The sequence below is a fragment of the Orcinus orca genome, chromosome 8 (genome assembly GCF_937001465.1).
Source record: "Orcinus orca chromosome 8, mOrcOrc1.1, whole genome shotgun sequence".
Taxonomy (NCBI): Eukaryota; Metazoa; Chordata; class Mammalia; order Artiodactyla; family Delphinidae; genus Orcinus; species Orcinus orca.
In genome coordinates this window covers 78,743,014-78,764,225 of record NC_064566.1, presented here as the reverse complement: position 1 = coordinate 78,764,225, position 21,212 = coordinate 78,743,014, and the positions used below count along the sequence as shown (strand labels likewise).

The 21,212-nt window shown below is 42.5% G+C and overlaps 1 protein-coding gene across 1 annotated transcript; it reads left to right on the top strand.

The window, feature by feature from the left end:
- Window positions 1–281: 281 nt before the first annotated feature.
- Window positions 282–17,860, top strand: LOC101282712 (lysine-specific demethylase 4D-like; the record flags this gene model as incomplete). The annotated part of the gene is given in 3 exon segments (XM_049713837.1): window positions 282–1,331; window positions 5,238–5,437; window positions 17,764–17,860. A coding segment is annotated over 1 exon segment (999 nt), but the record flags the coding sequence as incomplete, so codon positions are not given.
- Between the last annotated feature and the right edge of the window lie 3,352 nt (window positions 17,861–21,212).

The window sequence follows — 21,212 nt, the reverse complement described above, 5'->3', positions numbered from 1 at the left end:
AGGTGAGAAGCCACCCATGCACTCAAGCGTGGGAATCTGGAGAGGTCTCAGGCACTTATACCCCCAACAGAGGAAACTCACAGAGCTGCAGGCTGAGGCAGGACTTGGCTCAGAGAGCCGTCTCCTCTGGGAAATACTGGATTTCTTTGGCTCCAACATGCTGACAAGAGTAGAGTCCTTCTGGTGGATTGACAAGCCTGGAGAAGATACCACCTCGTTTGTTTAAAAGTTCAAGTCTGAGTTCCTGCCTCTCAGCTCTATCAAAACTTCTTTAAAAATAAAGGAAGTATAGGGAAGAGGTTACTCCCCAGCATTCTCAGGTATCCAAAGCATACCTAAGAAGCTGGCAGTCCGTTGCTTATTCTGTTGCCGCCACGCAGTCTAAGCACTTTGGGAGCCAGAACCCAAGTTGTAAGATTACGATCGTCCACCCAACCATGGAAGAATTTGAAGATTTCAGCAAATATATTGCCATGGAGTGGCAAGGTGCACACCGAGCTGGCCTAGCCAAGGTAATTCCACCGAAAGGATGGAAAGCCAGACAGACGTATGATGATACCGATGACATCTTAATAGCCGCTCCCCTCCGGCAGGTGACCACTGGGCAGGCAGGTGTGTTTACTGAGCACCACAAAAAGAAGAAAGCCATGACCGTGAGCGAGTATCGCCGCTTAACAAACAGCGAATGACACCAGACTCCATTCTACTCTGATTTTCAGGATCTGGAGCGAAAATATTGGAAAACACGCCCCTATGATTCACCAGTATACGGTGCGGACGTCAGTGGCTCCTTATTCGATGAAAACACGAAGCAGTGGAACCTTGGACACCTGGGAACCATTCAGGACCTGCTGGAACAGGAGTGCAGAGTGGTCATCGATGGTGTCAACACCCCCTACCTGTACTTCGGCATGTGGAAGACCGCCTTCGCCTGGCACACGGAGGACATGGACCTTTACAGCATCAACTACCTGCACTTTGGGGAGCCCAAGACTTGGTACGCGGTGCCCCCGGAGCACGGCTGTCGTCTGGAATGCCTGGCCAGGGAGCTTTTCCCGGGCAGCTCACGGGGCTGTAAGGCCTTCCTGCAGCACAAGGTGGCTCTCTTCTTGGCCAAGGTCCTCAAGGACAACGGCATCCCCTTCGATCGGGTCACTCAGGAGGCTGCAGAGTTCATGGTGACGTTTCCCTATGGCTACCACTCTGGCTTCAACTGCGCGGAAGCCATCAATTTTGCCACCCAGCACTGGATCGATTATGGCAAAGTGGCCTGGGAATAGGGCTCTGCATGACCTTTGGAAAGATCTTCGTCAGAATAAGGGAGATTTCAGGTGAGCACCCTTAGGATATTAAAAATGGGTGGTTGGGTGGGGACTCTAAAAGGGACCTATAATTACCAGCTGCGAAGGGAGTTGGCTGTTAGAATAGTAACATTAAGACCAGAGCTTTGTATGGTACTGACATTGTGTGTGTGTGTGTGTGTGTGTGTGTGTGTGTGTGTGTGTGTGTGTCTTCTGTTTCCTGAAGCAATATGGAATGGAGACTTTGTTTTGTTGGAGCAGCACGGAAATAGGAAGGTGGAGAGGCTTTATCTTCCTTTCCATATCTTCATATGGATGGAACAATAAGATGAGTGTGGGCATGAAGAGGTGAGGAAGATGGGCCGTGTCCCTGGCATGCACTGTAGAGAAGAAAGGAGACTTAGGGAGGTCTGCATTGTCACCAGACTGTGAGGCCCCCTTCCCTGGCCCCTCTCCAGAGCTGCAGAAGCTTTCCTTCCTCATCATGGCAGAGAGGGTGACCCCCAGGGGAAGCTGACTCTGTCCATTATGAAGTTTTGTCCTTGGTGTGGGTAATTCCGGAAAGGTTATTACTCTGGATAGTAATAACAATTCTCTATTCAGTTCTCCTTCCCTATCACCTGCCCTGCAGCCTCTTATTTTTCTTTTAATGTGAAGTAAATAAATGTGATGCTGTTGATGTGGTTTTGTGTTGTCCCACCAGCCACAAACTCAGTCTATCCATAGACCCACTCTGTATGCGTATGTGCAAAGTTGAATCTGAAGCGTGATGTCTTTCGTAAAGCAAACTTTTCCATAGTCACTGCTTTGAGCTGTCCAGGAGTTACTTAGAGGGGAGAACTGGACTTAGAGTCAGCAAAAATGGCATTCAAACCTGCGCTTTGCTACTGTCTAGTCGTGGGACCTTCAGCCAAAAAATCACTGATTTTCTCTGAGCCAGAATTACGGTGCGAGAATTTTGTGAAGATACTGGGGATGTAAATGTGACAGGCGTGTAAGAGGTGCTCAGTTAATTTGATGTGCATCCATACACTCTCCTGGCCTCTAGGGCCAGCCCAATGCCTAGGACATCCGCCCGTATTCTTTCTCTGATGCTCAGTTCTACTGTTGTGTTCCTCAGCACACCCCCAGGCTTACACGTTAACTTTTCTTCTAATTAATAGACTTTATTTTTGCAGAGTACTTCGCAACAAAATTAAGTGGAAAATACAGAGGATTCCAACATACTCGGTCCCATGCTCCTCCACCAGCATCCACACCAGAAAGGAACTTTTGTTACAATCGAAGAACCTGCAATGACACCTCATTATCACCCAGAGTCCTTAGTTTAATTTATTCACTCTTGGTGTTGTACAGTCTATGGATTTGACCAATGTATAATGACATGTATCTACACTTATAATACCATACAGAATAGATTCATTGCCTAAACATCCTCTGTGCTCTGCCTAATCATCCACCCCTCCCCCTCCCGACAACCACTGATCATTTTACTGCTTCCATAATTTTGTCTTTTCCTCATGACTTCTTTCACGTAGTAATATGCCTTTACGTTTCCTCCACGTTAAGTGGTTTTATAGCTCATTTCCTTGTATTGGTGAATAATATTCCATTGTGTGATGTATGACCCTTTATTTATCCACTCAGGTGCTGAAGGACATCTTGGTTGCTTCTAATTTTTTCTGCAATTATGAATACAACTACTATAAACATTTGTTTGCAGGTTTTGGTGTGGTTGTAAGTTTTCAGCTCATCTGAGTAAATAGCAAGAGTGCGACTGCTGGATTGTATGGTGAGACTATATTTAATTTTGTAAGAAACTGCAAATTTTTAATTTTTTTTATTTTTATTTTTTTGTGGTATGTGGGCCTCTCACTGCTATGGCCTCTCCCGTTGCGGAGCACAGGCTCCGCACGCGCAGGCTCAGCGGCCATGGCTCACGGGCCCAGCCGCTCTGCGGCATGTAGGATCTTCCCGGACCGGGATTTGAACCTGTGTCCCCTGCATCGGCAGGCGGACTCTCAACCAGTGCGGCACCAGGGAAGCCCTGCTAATTATTTTTACCGGTAGAAAATTGATGTGTGTTTTTTTTTTTTTTTGCTCATGATCTACCGCATGTTTGCACAAAAGGTCACACATACCCATTTACAAATTCCACTCCTTGTCGTATTTGTCCTTGTTGCAGTGTTACAAAGGCAAGGTAAAGATTTCACAATCAGTCAAGAGCCAGAGGACCCAGCCTTTATTCAGACTCCTACCCCAGCTTGTTTAGTAGTCTTTCAACAAATCAGGTTTCGATGGCTCTCCATTTGCCAGTTTAGGCAAAATGAGCTCTTAGCCACATTGCACCTCTGTTAGAGTTTGCACATAACAAGTTCAGATCAGGGCAAACATAATTTGTGCTAAATAAATATTACCTATTAGCATTATTACTTAGGAGCCCAAAGTTGTAAGATGGACATTAGAACCTGTACTTAAACGTAACTCGTAGAGGTTGGAATTCGGATCTTGGGACTCCTCTAAGATTTGTATAAAGGGTCTGTTATGGATCTGTCTGACTACCTGGCCACAGTGAATTATTCGTAGAGATTAACCATTACACCAATTCAGTTTCCATGTGTATAAGGATTCCTTTCCAGATATTTGGAAATAACTTTACCATGATATTTATGTCGTTAGACTGTTACCGTATATGGGTCTTGAAGTTGCTTTTTCTCCCAATGTTTGTGTTACCTTTCATCACTTTAAATAGGAAAGCACAAACAGTTGGTAGGAATTGGCTACCGAGGTAAGTGGAATGGACACTGATGTGAGTTGAACAGATCCTGGTGAGGAGCAGCCCTTGCCCATCCCGCTCTGCTCACCAGCCGCTCAAACTGAAATGCCTCCCAAGCTCCTTGTCATTGACCTGCAGTGATTACAGGGTAATAGTGAGACCCTTCTCACGGTTGCTCAGCAAGTGGTGGGTGTTAGGGGGATAAGCAGTTTCAGGGAGGACAGAGGAAGGGCAGAACTGAGCCCTGTTGGGCATGGGTAACATGTTGGAGGTGCCACTCAATGAAAATGCAACATTTGTGTGGCCGGGTTTCTGGATTTGTCTAGGATCCTGGCATCCAGTATCCTCGTGCCCTAAATGTTCAGGTTCTTCTACCTAAAAAAGAGCTACCTTAAGTCCTGTAGACCTCAGAGAGCATCTTTTCTTTGTCCCATCTCTCAGAGAGCCTTTTCTCAAAAGCTTCACATGGTGTCTATATATTTCAGTGCCCGTTCACTCACTCTCTTATTAATTCATTCAGCACATGTTTGCTAAGCACTTACCGTGTACCAGGCACTGTTTGTGGAACTGGGGACACAACAGTGAAAAAGGCAAAGTTTCAGTTCTCCTGGAGCTTATATTCTCATTATAAAGAGAGACATAACAAGTCAAGCAGTCACAAGAGCTAGGAGAAAAAATAAAGCAGAGTAAGGGGTTAGAGAGTGACAGGACTGCTGTGTCGGAGAGGGTGGCCTCTTGGGAGTGTGGTCTTCTATTGTGTGCTGTGGACAAGGGAGCGAGAGCATCACTCTAGGCAGAGGGACAACACATGCAGATACCTGCGGTGGGGGCACCCTTAAGGGGCTCACAGATTAGCAAAGTGGCTGGAGAGCAGGAGAGAGGTGGCGGGAGCTGTGGCGGGGGGAAGGCATAAAATGTCATAACTCAGTGAATGCAAACTCCTCCCACTGTGTGATTGGGGCCATTGGTGTTTTAGGTGACCTGGGGATGGAGAAATTTGGGGGTCACAGAGTCTTTGAAAGCACGGATAATTCACAGCCATCCCTGGAAATGGCTCTATCGTTCCTACCAGATGCAAATCCTGAGAGCAGAATGTCTGTATGTTCTCGTTTCCTGCTGTACCAGCTGACATGTCACGTTTCTGACTTGTATTGCATTAGGTGGGACTTTAACAGAGCCAGCAGATCACTGACATTCACTAAGTTGACAATAGCCATCTCAGCTATGTATGAGCAGCAGCAAATCAATGCAGTCAGTATTTTGGAATTGTGCTGAGGCCCATATTCACATAATGTGGAGGGCAGTGAAGGCATCTCCTCAGGAGACTTCAGGAGAAATCCTCTGGAGAAACAGCTACCAGGTGAGATATCAGGTGTGAGAGTTGAATGGGTTATAGATTTAGAATTTGCGGCTATGCATGGGAAATCCTGGTGTCAGAGACGGATAATTTTTAGGAAAGAGCTAGGATTAAGAATTTGCAAAGAAAGAGCTCAGGATCCATTCCCTGGAGATGTCAAGGGTCTATTGCATAAGTTTCATTTTCCTGAGAAACTCCTTAGTAACCAGGTGACCTAACCTCAGCTCGCTTGTGGTATATCACCTTGACTGTACTTAACACAGGACCCTCTAGGACCCTGAGTACTTTATTACCCTATGGTTTAGCTCATGGATTGAACCAGATTACAACAGTAGATAATTATCTTTCTTGGCTTTCTCTGTTTAGTGAGGACTCAATGAATATTGTCGATTGAGTGAATGACTTGAAACCACCAATAGAAATGAAAAAAAAAGCTAGTATCATAAGAAACACCTAAAATAAATAAATAATTCCTTTTACAGCATAATTGCTTTCATGTTAATTGTCTTTTAAAATAAGATACCCAGTTCTAAGCTGGGGTTTGAAATAACTTACAGAGCCAGAGAATAAACTCTGTTTCTCTTATTCCAATATGAGACCTTCATTCATTGACTCCACAAATATTAAGCACCCTCACCGTGCCAGGCTAGTCCTACATGCTAAGGAAACATAGTATGACGTTTATGATCTGCTTGGAGACAGACAGGCAGTTAGGCAGTTTCACAACGCCACAGCTTCTTCCCAGCTACAGTAACCATAGCCAGGCTCTCCCCCAAACTGCTGGTTTTAGAGCCTCTGAAGAAAGGTATCTTTTACTGGGAACAGTCAGCCTCAAGTTCAGGGCCAAAGCCTCTTGGGGCTCTCAGAGCTGTTTCAGTCTGTTGTCGGACTCATGGCAGCTCTCTTGTTCACTTTTCTCAATCGTACCTGACAAATGGGCACAGGTCACCTTTTGGGAGAATGATGGCTGCTCCGGACATTCCTTTCTTACCAGGTGTGCAGGGGGATGGGACTGGCTTTGAATGCTCCCACTGGCTGCTTCACTCTAGGAAGTGAGTGTGGCTTGCTGTCAAATCCCTCCCTTCCTCCACTCATGACATTGATATTCCTTGGCTCCTTTAGGGAGCCTGGTCATTGCAATTCCATTTCCTGTGTTCCATTCCATTTTCCCACGATCTCCCCCCTTGCTATGGACCGAATGTGTCCTCCTAAAATTCATATGTTGACACCTTAATCTCCAGTTAGGGATTTGCAGGTGGGGCCATTGGGAAGTAATTAGATCATGAGGGTGGAGCCCTCATGAATGAGATTAATGCCCTTCTAAAAAGAGAGACGATTATCCTCTTCAGCATGTGAGGATGCAGCAAGAAGGTGGCTGTCTGTAAACTGGGAAGAGAACCCCCACCAAGAACCTGACCATGCTGGCACCCTAGTCTTGGACTTCCTGCCTCCAGAACTGTGAAAAGAAAATGGTGCTCAATCCCCCCACTGTATGGTATCTTGTGAAAGCAGCCCAAATGGATAAAGACACCCCCGTAACTGCTTGTGTGCAGTTCACACTGGCTACTCTAGGAGAAAGGTAAAAACAAGTAGGCTAGTGACAGGAAACATGGCTACCATATTATGAGGGTCTACAATGTGCCAAGAACCCTGACTCCCAATTTGTATACATCGTGCACTTTTCTATCCAGAAGCTCAGTCTGTAGAGTCGGGCAGATGGAGATTGGAAGCCCAGCTCTGCCTTTTGCTAGGGTTACTGGCAAGTGACTGAGCACTCCGAGGCCCCTGCTCCTGGGAGAGCCAGCGGGGCCCAGCACACACCCTGTGTCCAAACACAAGGGCTGCGCTCATAAAACCGTTTGACCTCGGCAGGCTGCTTCTGGACATGATAATAACAGAACTCACAACAATAGGATGGTTGTGAAGCTCAACTGACTTAATATAAGTAAGAGACTTAGAGTAGTAACTAGCTTGAGGAAAAACAAGCTATTATTTCACATCTAGTTGAAGATTTTTTTTTAAAAAGTGTGATTTCAGCACAGTGTTTGATGAAAAGCACACAAGAAAGTCTAGCTATTATTGAAGTTATTATTATTTTGTATTACTTTAATAATATTATTCATTACTATTATTATTTTCAGACATAGAGGTGACAGACGTGGGGTTGTCCCTGGTAAAGTACTTGAAAGGAGAATGACAAAGGAAAAGACTATCGCTTCTTCCTTTTTATTAACTTTTTATTTTGTTTCGGAGTATAGGTGGTCAACAATGTTGTGTTAGTTTCAGGTGCACGGCAAAGTGATTCAGTTATACATATACATGTATCCTTTTTCAAATTTTTTCCCATTTAGGTTGCTAGGTAATATTGAACAGAGTTCCCTGTGCTATGCAGTAGGTCCTTGTTGGTTATCCATTTTAAATATAGCAGTGTGTACACGTTAATCCCAAACTCCCTAACTATCCCTTCCCACCTTCCCCACAAGTAACCGTAAGTTTGTTCTCTAAGTCTGTGAGTCTGTTTCTGTTTTGTAAATATGTTCATGTGTATCAGTTTTTTAGATTCCACATATAAGCGATATCATACAATACTTGTCTTTGTCTGACTTACTTCACTCAGTATGACAATCTCTAGGTCCATCCATGTTGCTGCAAATGGCATTATTTCATTCTTTTTAATGGCTGAGTAATATTCCATTCTATATATGTACCACATCTTCTTTATCCATTCCCCTGTCGTTGGACATTTAGGTTGCTTCCATGTCTTGGCTATTGTAAACAGTGTTGCAGTGAATACTGGGGTGCATGTATCCTTTCAGACCATGTTTTTCTCTGGATATATGCCCAGTACTGTGATTGTGGTATCATATGGTTGCTCTATTTATAGGTTTTTTTTGTTTGTTTGTTTGTTTTGCGGTACGTGGGCCTCTCACTGTTTCGGCCTCTCCCGTTGCGGAGCGCAGGCTCAGCAGTCATTGCTCACGGGCCTAGCTACTCCGCGGCATGTGGGATCCTCCCGGACTGGGGCACGAACCCGTGTCCGCTGCATCGGCAGGCAGACTCTCAACCACTGCGCCACCAGGGAAGCCCCCTATTTATAGTTTTTTAAGGAATGTCCATACTGCTCTCCACAGTGGCTATACCAATTTACTTTCCCACCAACGGTGTAGGAGAGTTCCCTTTTCTCCACACCCTCTCTAGCATTTATTAAGTGTGGATTTTTTGATGATAGCCTTTCTGACTGGTGTGATGTGATATCTCACTGTAGTTTTGATTTTCATTTCTCTGATAATTAGCGATGTTGAACATGTTTTCCTGTGCCTCTTGGCAAAGGCTGTAGCTTCTTATCACTCAAAGCGTGGCCAGGATCCACAGCACGGACATCGCCTTTGACTTCGGTGAAGTTCAGGAGTTCAGACTTCGGCCGCAGACCTACGACTCAGAGTCTGCATGTTAAACTAGATCCCAGGTGAGTCAGGGGCATGTTCAAGGTGGAGAGGCACCGCTCCAGTGCGCTGGACCTCAACCTACTGGAATCACATTTGAAACACACTGATGTCTAGACCCTCCCCCCATCCTCTCACCACCCCTAAATTCCAGCTCCATTGGCTGCAGTACAAATGTTAAAACTGCTATGCAGAGATGCTTGACACCCACCCATCTAACTTTTGGTCCATGGGCAGTTAGGCTGCAGGGGTGGATGGGAGTTTAGTTTCTTCAGCAAGTGCCAGTGAGAGGGTTTGTTTTGTTTTTTTCTCGAAATGCCCAGTGGAAGGATGGAGGGACACGGAGAGAACACATTCTTCTCTCCCGCCCCTGCCATTCCCCGTCTTCATTCCAACTATGGACAGGTGACAAGGCTCTGTGCAGGCTTCTTGGCCAGTGTTTCTGTTTCTCTGGTTGCTGTTCACAGTGTCCAGCTCTGCTGGCTGGCAGTCTATCTGTCAGGCCCGTGTACCTGGGGCTTGGCTTTTCGGCGGTGGGAGTTTGTATTTCCTTGAAATGGGGTTCATCTCCTTCCTTCATCCACTCCTGCCCACTGCTCACAACACCCAGAGCCTGCTGACCTTTCCTGTGAGACCCTTGACCCCTGGTAGAAAATTCCCATTGCCACCCGGTTCAGGCCGGTTATCTAAGTGACTGTTGCTGTAAGGAGGGCGGCTCATGCCCCATCGTAAGGCCAAGGACTCTCCTGGGGGCCAGTCTACTATTGTTTTGTGGGAATGAGGGTCATGGGGTTGTCATTTACTGAATTTTCCAGAGAAGCTAACAACTTGGGATTATATGAAAAAAAAATGTTAATGTTGACAGCTAGTTAAAAAAAAAACTTCCAAGTCCTGATAGCCAAATAAAACATTTCCGGAGCTCCGACTTGCCCCCTCTTCTAAAGAGCCCATTTGGATTGCAAAGATTCCACAAGCCATGGAGGCTAATCCAAATGATCTCGCTGGACCTTTGGAGCTGCTAGAAAAGGGGAGACACCCGGAATCCCCTAAGCCACGTGGCCAAAGGTTTTTAATCCAGTGACTTGTTAGTTTGGTAGCCCCTCTGCTGAAGGCACGTCTTCCTTAGGCCTAAGCATGGCTGTTTCTGACACTCACATCTAAGACCTCTGTGTGTTCTCCTAGGGGGACAGGGGACCTCTCTGCCTGACCTGAGGCCAGATATGGTAGGAGTTGTGCAGGGCAGTTGTATTTCCCTAGGACAGCAGAATGGAACGAAAGAAAGAACGGGTTACACTCTCCAATCTTCTCCCTCCCCTCTTTTCTGCCCTCCCTGAATGACAGACAGCCGCAGCATTTGACAGAGCCCCTTGTTTAACGCTGCCACGTCTCTGCTAGTGACCGAATGTTTCTCCCTCAGTATTGTCTTTATACAAGATGATGTGACCTGTGTTTGTTGCTAATATTAGATCTGTAACAGATGTCCTCATTGTTGGGCCCTCGGTCCATGTGGAGCAGATTAATAATGCAAAGACAAAGGCCTCAAATACTCAGTGACTTTAAGAGCAGAACTTGCTGCAAGGGACAGGGGCCTTACACTGTGTTTGGCAAGGTGAGGGGATAGGCCTGTGAGAGAACAGGAATTGAGACAACAGTCTAAACGCCATTGGAATTATAGGCAGAGCTCTTGGGGTAAACGGGCGGGGAGCATAAAGCATCAAGAAGAGGCATCCGCATGTGGAGACAAAGAGTAATGTGGTTAAAATGACAGGTCATCTAGTCACCACTGGTGGACAAAATTAGGAGACAGGGGAACCAGGTAGTAAGTCTAGGGAGACAGTAGATAGTTCAGTGAACATGGCCAATGTCGTGGTTCTTTTTGCTCCTTTCCATTTTTCTCAATAAAGCCTTTTAAGACAGATCAGAGGAGGGTGGTCACATACCAAGTATCTCCTGGATCTTAGCATGGACGACTGGGACTTTCCTTTCCCCTCCCTCATCTTCTTATTGCAAGATAATTTGTGTTTTATCTTTATTTTATTGAAGTATAGTTGGTTTATCTCTACAATGTTGCATTAATTTCTTCTGGACAGAAAGGAGATTCAGCTATATATATATATATATATATATATATATATATACATATATATATATATATATATATATATATATATATACACACACACACACACACATTCTTTTTCCTATTCTTGTCCATTATGTTTTATCCCAGGATATTGAGCATAGTTCCCTGTGCTGTACAGTAGGACCTTGTTGTTGATCCATTCTATACAAAATAGTTCGCATCTGCTAATCCCAAATTCCCAAACTGTTGTGTTTTTCAATATCTGCTGGATGTGTTGGGTTTTTTTCCCCCAAATTTTTGTTTAGTTGCCTGAACCTTAGCGAAGTTACTGTTGCACAGCGAGGTGGAGGTCGCATCTCACTGTCTCGCCTGCTATACGGGCCCACACACTAGCAGGCATTGTCCTAATGAGCACTTCCTGCCCACAGTGATCCCAGCGCTAGTGCCCCGGAAGGCTACCTGAGACTTGGTCAAGGCCAGTGGATCAAGGGTTTTTCGGCCTCTGGAGGGTTGTGCTGCAAAGGTTCTGTGCTCTCTTGATTTGGAATTGAATTGTCAAGGTGAATCCTGCAGCTAACCTGTTTATAATCTGAGTTTAATCTTTCTGAAAAGAAAACCAGAGCCCTAAAAATACCTGTCTTGTAAAATCCAGATTTTTGTAATTGCATTTTTTCCCCCTAAATGAAAGACTGGCCACCTACCTGCAGTGAGACTATATGGAAGAAACAAACTAGTGTTTGCTCAGTTTTGCTATAGGTTAAGTGCTTCACATTGTTTAGCTCATTTCATTCTCATGTCCAAAATGTGACGTAGGTATTATAATTCCCATTTTACAAATGAGGGACTTAAGGCTCAGAGAGCTCAAAAAGCTTGTAAATGGCAGAGCTTAGATTTAAATGAAAGTCTCCTGATAGCCAGACCTCTGCTTTTCCCATTGATCTGCACTTCTGGAGTCCTTTTGCAATTGCCAGATGCTGTTCTATTCAGACTAAGACAGACACATATAGACAGAGATAGGACTGAATGTTTGCCTTAATATGTTTTGCAGTGTTAAAAATAAACAGCCATTATTTTAAATTCATAAGTAGTTATAATGGAATAGATACTTAGGCAAATAGATTTCTGAAATAAATGTTTAAATTTCTGTATTGAAAATCAAGATGACCTGGTAGAAAGTTGAGATTGTGAGTTCCAGGACAGCTGAGACCATGTTTTATATACTCTGTGTCTCCAGCAATTAGCCCTGAGCCTAGCCCACAGTGGGGAGGAAGGCACTCTGTCTGCTGAATGAATAAATAAGTGTCTCCTGTATCCACATCAGTATTTGGAAAAAAAGAGACCATCTGCTTAAGTCAAATGGTCCTCCTTCACCCACTGAACAGACTGTTGTCTTCAACATTACTGCCATAGACCGAGTGTTTGTCTCCCTCCAAAGTTCATGCGTTGAAACTTAAGTGATGGTATTTGGAAGTGGAGCTTTGGGGAGGTGATTATGTCATTAGAGGAGAGCCCTCATGAGAGGGATTAGTGCCTCTAGAAGGAGACCACAGAGAGCTTGCTTGCCCCTTCTGCCATGTGTGTATGTAGCAAAAAGACGGCCATCTATGAACCAGGAAGTTGGTTCTCACCAGACACTCTGCTTGCCCCTTGATCTTTGACTTCCCGGCCTCCAGAACAGTGAGAAATAAATGCTTGTTTCTAAGCCACTGTGATATTTTGTTATATCATCCTGAAAGGACCATGAAAATACTAAATAATTTTAACAGGGGTTAGGCAAGAGAGCCAAGCCAAGCAGTTTATCCATATCTGGAGAAGGTGGATTTTGTTCATCTTGCTTCATGAGAACCTCCATTTCCTGTTTGTATTCCAAAATGACTCAGGGCCTTGGTGATCTGTGAACAACTAGTGAAAATGAAATACTCCTCTGAGTTTTTAAAAAATGTATATTTACGAAACCTACAGTGGTTTCCAAACTTCAACTGAATTTAATACTATTTGCTTTGAAAACGAATTTCATTTTCCCTCTTGTAAGTTTTTCTGTATAAAATTTTATATTCACAAAAGTAACAATAATTTTACTTACCTGTGGTGCAAAGGCAGTTATTGAGCTTTTCTCAGTCTTTCATCATCCTTTGCGTATGTTCACACACTGTGATCATACCATGCATAAGTTTTTTATTCTACTTTTCTAATTATTCTTTCTATTATAAACATATTGATAGAACTTCATTTTCCTTTGTTCCTGGCAATTAAAAAAAACTTTCATAATACAAAGGCAATATATGTTGAAGTTCAAAACAGAATGTTCTGCTTTCTCCTGTTGACAGTCGGATACATTTTAAAGGGGACACACAATCAGCAAGAAACAAAAGGCCAGGGAAGCTCCTTTTGATCCCCTGCCTAAATATATAATATTCACTCATGTCTGCGTGTCTGCCATCTGAATAAACTCCTTTTGGGGCCCAGAGTTGAGCTGAATTAATGTTGGTCGGGGAGGCTTAGGAGTTGCTTATAGAACCAGTCTCCAAGGTGCACTAGAGCATCACTGGAAATTTGCTGGTATTTAAAAAATGTGTTTATTGCAACTTCTCTTATGGAAAGCGGGGTCTACAATTGGAAAACAAGACTTTCATTAGTCACTTGGGGAATGGTAGTCCAAGGATCACTATCCTCTTAAGAAGAGCAGTTGGTTAACTTAGGGCTTTGGATTTGTTCCCTGCTATATGCAGGTTTGGGGTGAGAGCTGGATTTCTGAGCCTCATTGTCAGAGCTCCTACTTCTCTGCTGTGTCTCAGAGTACCAGTCGCTCTAATAAATGATTAGGAAAAGAATGTTGACCTAAAGAGGCATCAAACTTTTACCTGTCCAAGGTATCCACATCTCAGTAGGTCTCAATTATATCACCTTTCTGAGATCTTGGCTAAGATAAAGGGATGGGTACCAGGTGCTGCCACCAACTCCAGGCCAAGTATTAAGAGCATCTTCTTTCTTTCCTGGGAAATGGGTCAGTCATGTTATCATTTGCCATTGCTATCTGGGACATTGGTTTAAAATTGAGGTATATATTTTGGCTCTGATGAAGTTAAAAGAGCTATATATATTTTATATCTCTATCATCTATTAAATATTCATTTAGTACTGTTTATGTGCTATGTATTTTTCTAAGCTCTTTGTATCCTGAATTTCATCACATCTAAGATGCCACTGATTATAAGCTACACCATTATTTTTCCTACCACTGAGGCAACTAAACTCTGCTATGCTATTGACTGTAAATTGCACCTCAATTTCAGACATGTTAAAATGTGAAAAATGCATGGCTTAGAATTAATGAAACATGGTATATTAATGCATGTTGTCTTAATTAAAACAACTCTAGGAGGTAGGTTCTATCACTATCCTGATTTTGTAGATGAGGAAACTGAGGCATAGATAGGTTCTACAATATGCCCAGGAGCACACTGCATTTGCACCCAGACAGTCTAACTCCAGGGCCCAGCTCATAACCACTACACTGTTCTCCCTGCAGATAAGGAAAGCCGAAAAAAGAAAGTTTCAGAAAAGTTATTTTAAATATTTCTCTGCATGAGGAGACTCAAAGTTATTCCTGTCTGCAGTTGTCCCCTAACATCTGGATCTATATCCAAAAGCTGAGCAATCCGGAAGTGCTCAGGAGTTCTATGGACCATATGTCCATTTTAGTGCAAGGTCATGGGGTGAGAGTGTGCATGTGGACACATGGCTGCTTCTGTGAGGACTGAGGTTGTCTAGTATTACTTCTAGACATCATCCAAGGTTTAGCTTTGCCAGAAAGAAGACACTTCTGCCCACAGTTTCAGGAGAGCGTGATTCAGCCTCCTGTTGGCTTGGGTGTCAACCACCCCTTTTGACTCTGAGGCCTTCTGCTTCTCACTTGAGGGTTGAGCCTGGTGTCCTTTCTTAGGTTTAGTCATGATGAGGAAAATGAATCAGGCATCCTCACCCAAATAGCACCTACTCCTCAGCCTCCTTGCCTCTCCTCATAATGCAAATATGGTTAATTTCCTCACTACCTGTCAATTTCATACAAGAGTTTGACAATCAACAGAGAGGAGTGACAAAGAAGTAGCTTCAGGAACCTAGAAATTTAATCATTCTAGGTTACAAGCCACAGTTTCAACATATCTCATCATTAAGTATGATTTTACACCATTGCTGCTGTTTTTTCAGAGCTACTTCTCCCCAGATCAGCTTCAGCGACCTTTCTCTGCCCTCATAGCACATAGCTCTCTTAAAGAGCACTTCTCACACTGTATCGAAACTTCTTGTCTGTCTGTCTGTCTGTCTTCCCTACCTACTTCAGGTTCTGAGGTACCAAGTTCTGTATCTGTGTTGCCCTGGGCTAGAGGTGACACAGCCTGAAGTCTACGTTACAGAACTCACTGGTGGCGTGAAAGTTCCCCAGCGTTGTCCTTCCCTGTCTCAGGCAGAGCATCAGTTAACTTCTGCTTTCTTTTCTGGTTACCCATGGAGCCCTGCGAGGTGCTGGCCTGAGAGCAGCGACCAGGTCTAAGCTCGTTCCTCCCTGGATACTCGGCATCTAGCTGGTGCTTATGGTAGATGTTTTAAAAACATTTTGATAATGAATGGACTAGAGCCAAGAGACTCCAAGTGAAATTTCATGGAAGGGTTTTTCTCCCTTTCTTTTATTCATTTATTTAATCCCTGTATTGAATACTTACTGTATAGCAGGCACTATGTATATATATGAGGGGGAAGGTAGCAATTAGATACAGGGGAAATACTGGGATTAATAGACACAATCAGGGAGTTCCCTGGTGGTCCAGTGATTAGGACTCCGTGCTTCCACTGTAGGGGCCTGGGTTTGATCCCTGTCAGGGAACTAAGGTCCCAAATGCTGCAAAAAAAAAGAGGCACAATCAGAAAGGGCCCTTAACATCACGTAGGTCAGGAGGAGGTTAAGGGGTGAGTGAGGACATGCTTGTTAGGAAGATGGATGAGTTGAGGACCTAATGTTTGGCTGCATTGTGTTTAAAAAAAAAAAAAAAGGAAAAGGTAAATGAAAGAGTTGAAGGGATGGGAATACAAGGTGAAAATTCCAGGCCAAGCGAAGTATTTTATGATGTAAAGTCTCAGGACAAGAGAGAGCACTGTCTGTGGCAGAAACTGTAAAAAGTTGAATAGTACTGCTCAGAGCAAAGACAGCCAGGTGGCACAGGCCAGAGGTGAGGCCCAAGAGGAAGGGATCAGATCTCAGTGGTGTTGGGGGTCAGGGAGGTAGCAGGGTTTCATCCTAAGGCACATGGAGAGTGATTGACGGGCTGTAAGAGTAGGATGATGTCATCAGATTTATTTTAGGAAGTCACTCCAGCTGCAGAATGGATTGGCGGGGATGAAGGGATTCAAAACTGGGTATGAGAGAAGAGGTGGTGAGGACTGCAGGGCTGGAGAAGGGTCTAGTTTGACTCCTGTCTTCAAACAGCTTGGAAAAGAATCAACCAAACCACTGAAATCCAAGTAGAATGTCATTTTATTCCACATCAGCCATTATTCGTCCCCTTCAGGTCTTTGCTGACAGCTATTGACACATGTTGGATTGGCATGGGTGTGAGTGCTGAGACCTAAGAGGATCTGGTTAGAAACCTCGTCCGCAGGAGAAGAGAGTCAGTGGCAAAGAAAAGGGACCAGAGGTGACCAAATGGAGACAGTGAATTATGGCTCATAAAGATGCTGGGAAAGACAGGCTTCCCCTAGAATGAGCTGTCAGTAAAAACTTTAATTAGATCAAGGTACTCCCATGACGTACTGTGTTCTAGAATCTTGGGGTGAGGACATTTGTAATTTGCAAAAGTAAACTCAATATCATCATATAACTTCCCTTTGGAAAGCAGGCAAACAAAAAGAAGCTTTCTTGTTTGTACTATAAAGTAAAAGGAACTAAAGTAGACAAAATCAGCCTGGCTGTGGGATGTGCAAATGTTCTGTGTTATGTGCGTGTTGGTCACTGACAGGGGTCTGGGGAAAAAGTAGAATTTGCCGAAGAGGGTGGGGGAGTAGTGGCAGAGATAGTTATGCTTATCAAAGCGGGGGGGGGGGGGGGCAGGGATCAAGAAAGTTTGAAAAACAGTGAATTAAAATCATATAAGGGCTTTAGTCATAAAAACTGAGAATTTATTTATATATTCTGCATTTTTTCAAATACAACATAATTATCAAATTTGACATCTGTTACTCCAGACTCTGTGGTAGCCAATGGGACCCAGAGACTAAGAAGGGCCCACCCTGTCCCCCAAAGTACATAATCTAGTAGAGAAGACAGAGGAATGATTAATACCCTTACATGACAAGTAGCATAATAGAGCATGTATAAAGAACATGAGAAAGAGAGGGATTGATTTCTAGTTGTTTAATTGTGTTTAGAGTTGACAACATGAATCGACATTGGGGAACATGTATAATCCTAGATAGTAATAAAAATATTAAAAAATCCCATGGAAATCCTAATCCTCACATCCTCGCATGGAGGATGTGGCAGAGGTGTACAAGGGTAAGGATGACCTGGCTGAGGGACAAGTACCACATGACCAGGTCATCAACTCGAGATCAAAGGGGACTCCAAGTCAGGTTGTTACTGTGACATCACAGTGTATGTGTCTTTTTTTTGTTTTTTTAATTAAGAAATAAATTTAGGTTTCATTTCAGGGGCCAAACATAGTCAACCTTTTCAGGTATTGAAGCCTCCAAGGAATTGGTTCTTAAGCTCCAAAATGTGCTCTTCTGACAATTTCTCTCCTATTTTATAGGCTCACCTCATGGATTTGCTGTGACTTAGAGGAAAGGCCAGGCTTAGGAAACAGACGGACCTGGCTCAAATCTGGCTCAGGACTCACTGATTATGCCATCTTGGACAAGCATCTGAACGCTCTGGTCCAGTTCCCCACGTGGCACACTGAGGAAATAAGATTAAATAATAAGATGTGAGTGAAGGCACCCTAGTAGGCAATCTGCTTCTGTCTCTACCACCACCCCAGGAAAGGTACCATCTCTCATCTGGATCTTTATCAATGTTTGTCTTCATTTATTCTGGGCCACTCCAGTCTGTCCATTTCTGCATGGAAAACAAATGTGATTGTGTCTCTGACGTTGAAAGATCAAAAGCCTTAACATGATTTATATAATATTTCTTTCCAAACTGCAGGACATGAGCCATTAGTGGGTCATAGAAACAACTTTGTGGGTTACCAGCAGCATATTTTTTAAAGGGGAACAAAATAGAACACAGCAGAAATACTAGATTGCAGTGTCAATTTTAAGCATAAGGATTGTTACATGAAGCTTGTTTTCACAATATGGGTCCGGGTTTTAGTATTTTCTGAGAGAAGAAATAAGTGCACCTGTGAAATAAAAATAGGACAATGGTGGGGGGCAGGTAAGGAAGCTATGTACACTTGAAAAAGCTAAGGGGACAGAAATGAACTGTTAAATATTAAAAGTTTTATAGGAGAAATGAAAAAGACAATAGAAGTAGGTTTACAAGATAAGGATGAGAGAAAATTTCAGAAGATAAAGCATAGTGATAAGGGGATAGAAAGTTGGAAGAAGAAAAGACACAAGAATTGGAGGTCCAGTCCATGAGGTCTGATATCCAAATACAGGAGAAAATGTACAGAGGGAAAAACTAGAGGAAGTTGTCAAAGAAGGAACTAAAAAGTTTTCATAAAACTAAAGCATAAGAATTTTGAGATGGAAGAAATTTAAGAGCACTGGGACAAAGGAAAGCTCCTATAAACTAATAGAGAGGAAGACAACAAACTAGGACTAGGAATCATACTTACATCTCCCTTATTCCTCATACCATACACGCAAAACAATAAAAAAAAGTTAATAAAACAAACCAAAAACCCCAGTTAGAATTAAAGGTATAACTAAAATCCAAATTAAAAGTACAACTACCATAGAAAGAGAAAAAACCCCATAAGATAATATTTATCTGTCTCTGGATGGGCAAATAACTTTCTAACTTTCTAAACATAAAGGCCATGAAAGGCATTACAAAGGAAAAGACCCACTCAACATTTTAATATACTAAACTGAAATATGTGCCAAAACCATTTAAAATTAAAATTAAATGTAAATTGAAGAAATGGCAAACTGGGAAAGCACTATGAACAGATTAAACAAAGGGTTTAACATGTAAAGTATTCACATAAGCAATTTGTAAAATGTTCATATACTGTGTAAAATATGCGAAATAGTCACATAATATATAAAATGTTGATGTCAGTAGATGAGAAAAAACACTAGAACCATATTAGAGAAAAATGGGCAAAGGATATGAAGCAATACAAATGGCTAGATTCACTGAAGACGAAAAAGTCAATCTTAGTTGTAATTTAAGAAGTATAAATTAAAGCTTGAGCTACAGTTTTTCACCAAAATTTTTCACAATTATTTTCTTAACAAATTATTAAAGATTGTTTTTCAGAGTAAAGTTAATGGTGAGGATGTAAATGGTGAGGATGTGATATGTTTCCGGAAAGGTTTGGCGATACATTATAAGTATTTTTAATGTTTAAATCTTGCAATGCAGAAATTCCATTTCTAGATATCTAATCCAAGGCATTTCATTATTTAATGTTTTACCAAATATACTGATCTAGGTACTGAAGTATAGGATATTTATATGGGATTAGTAATACTTGTGGAAAAGTAAAAAACAAAATAACTGTCCAATAATAGGGGGAACGTTGAGTCACTTATCTCCATCAAATAGAATTTATTTTGCCATCAAATAATATGGGTATAATTATTTTCAATAAACGGTAAGTAGACTTTCTAACTTGGGAGGAAATTTATTAAACACAGCATTTAGATATTGGCTGTCAGCAGAAACAATGGCTAAGGTCTGAGGCATTCTGTCAACAATCCTCATTTGAAATAATAGCTTTGAAATATGCACGGAACGTAAAAGACAAGAAGGCTTTCCTGCTGTCCTGAAATTGTTGAGCAATCTGTACAATAAGCAAACTGGACAATGGCCAGTGAGAGGATTTATTAAACTGACTTCACTTCTTACCTTCCCCAGTTTAAAACACCCACGCAAACGCGCGCGCGCGCACACACACATACACACACACACACACACACACAGACACACACACACACAGACACACACACACACACACACAGACACACACACCAGGAAAGCTTGGAGGAATTATTTTTGAAAGACTCCGAATTTCCAGAAGTCCATCAAGTCTAATCATTCTGCTAAAAATACTTTTCTTCAATTGTCGGAATTGTCAAGTTTCCTTAGATGAAGAATTTCTGTGTTACTGGGGATACCGTGCATAAGGGTAAAATGGAAGACTAACTGAAACGAAAGGGTACTTATTCTCAACTAGTACCTGTGGCTCCAATTGAAAGCCATGGAGGCGGTTTCACAGTAAAAGCAACCATCTGAGACCCATAGAGAAGACATTTGTCTGGAGCACTGAATGATCACCGGAATTGTAATCGGCAAATTCTGAGTTTTGATTTGCACAAAGAGTTACACTTACAAAATCACAGTGTTTCCTTTCGATGCTCAATATCTGAAGACTAATGTGTATCTAGATTATTTATTTTATATACATGGTAGCCCGGCATCATTCCTCCTAGGATCCTTAGAAATGTAAAAAGGAAATAATTTCGTTTATAAAACAAATACAGGGGACTTCCCTGGCAGTCCAGCGGTTAGTACTCATTGCTTCCACTGCAGGGGGACGAGTTTGATCCCTGGTCAGGGAAATAAGATCACACATGCCACGTGCAAAACCAAAAAATAAGAAAAGCAAAAACTCAACTCAAGGCTTGTTTTCATTGTCTATTAATAATTCAATAAGAAATGAGGGCCTGTTTGTTATTCGTAATCAGCATTTTATTGTTTATTAGAGGAAAGACCCTTAGCATGGTGTTTAAATTTTTGACATAATTTTCCTTCTAAATTGTTTCACTCTTCTCTTTTCACTTCTTTAGAGGAAGTTTTCATATAGAATGAAGAATTTGATTATATTTTTATATAGTTTTAAATAAAATCATTGTAGAAGAATTGTTAAGATTATAAATTAGGGTGAGATGGGCAGATTATCACATGATACAGATGAGCAGTACTTGTAGATCCTCAGGGTCTAGCTTGAGTGGTGACAGCTGTAAGTAGGAGAGGAAGGCAGGTGGATCCTTGGCTCCTTATATAAGGAAGGAGAGCCCAGGA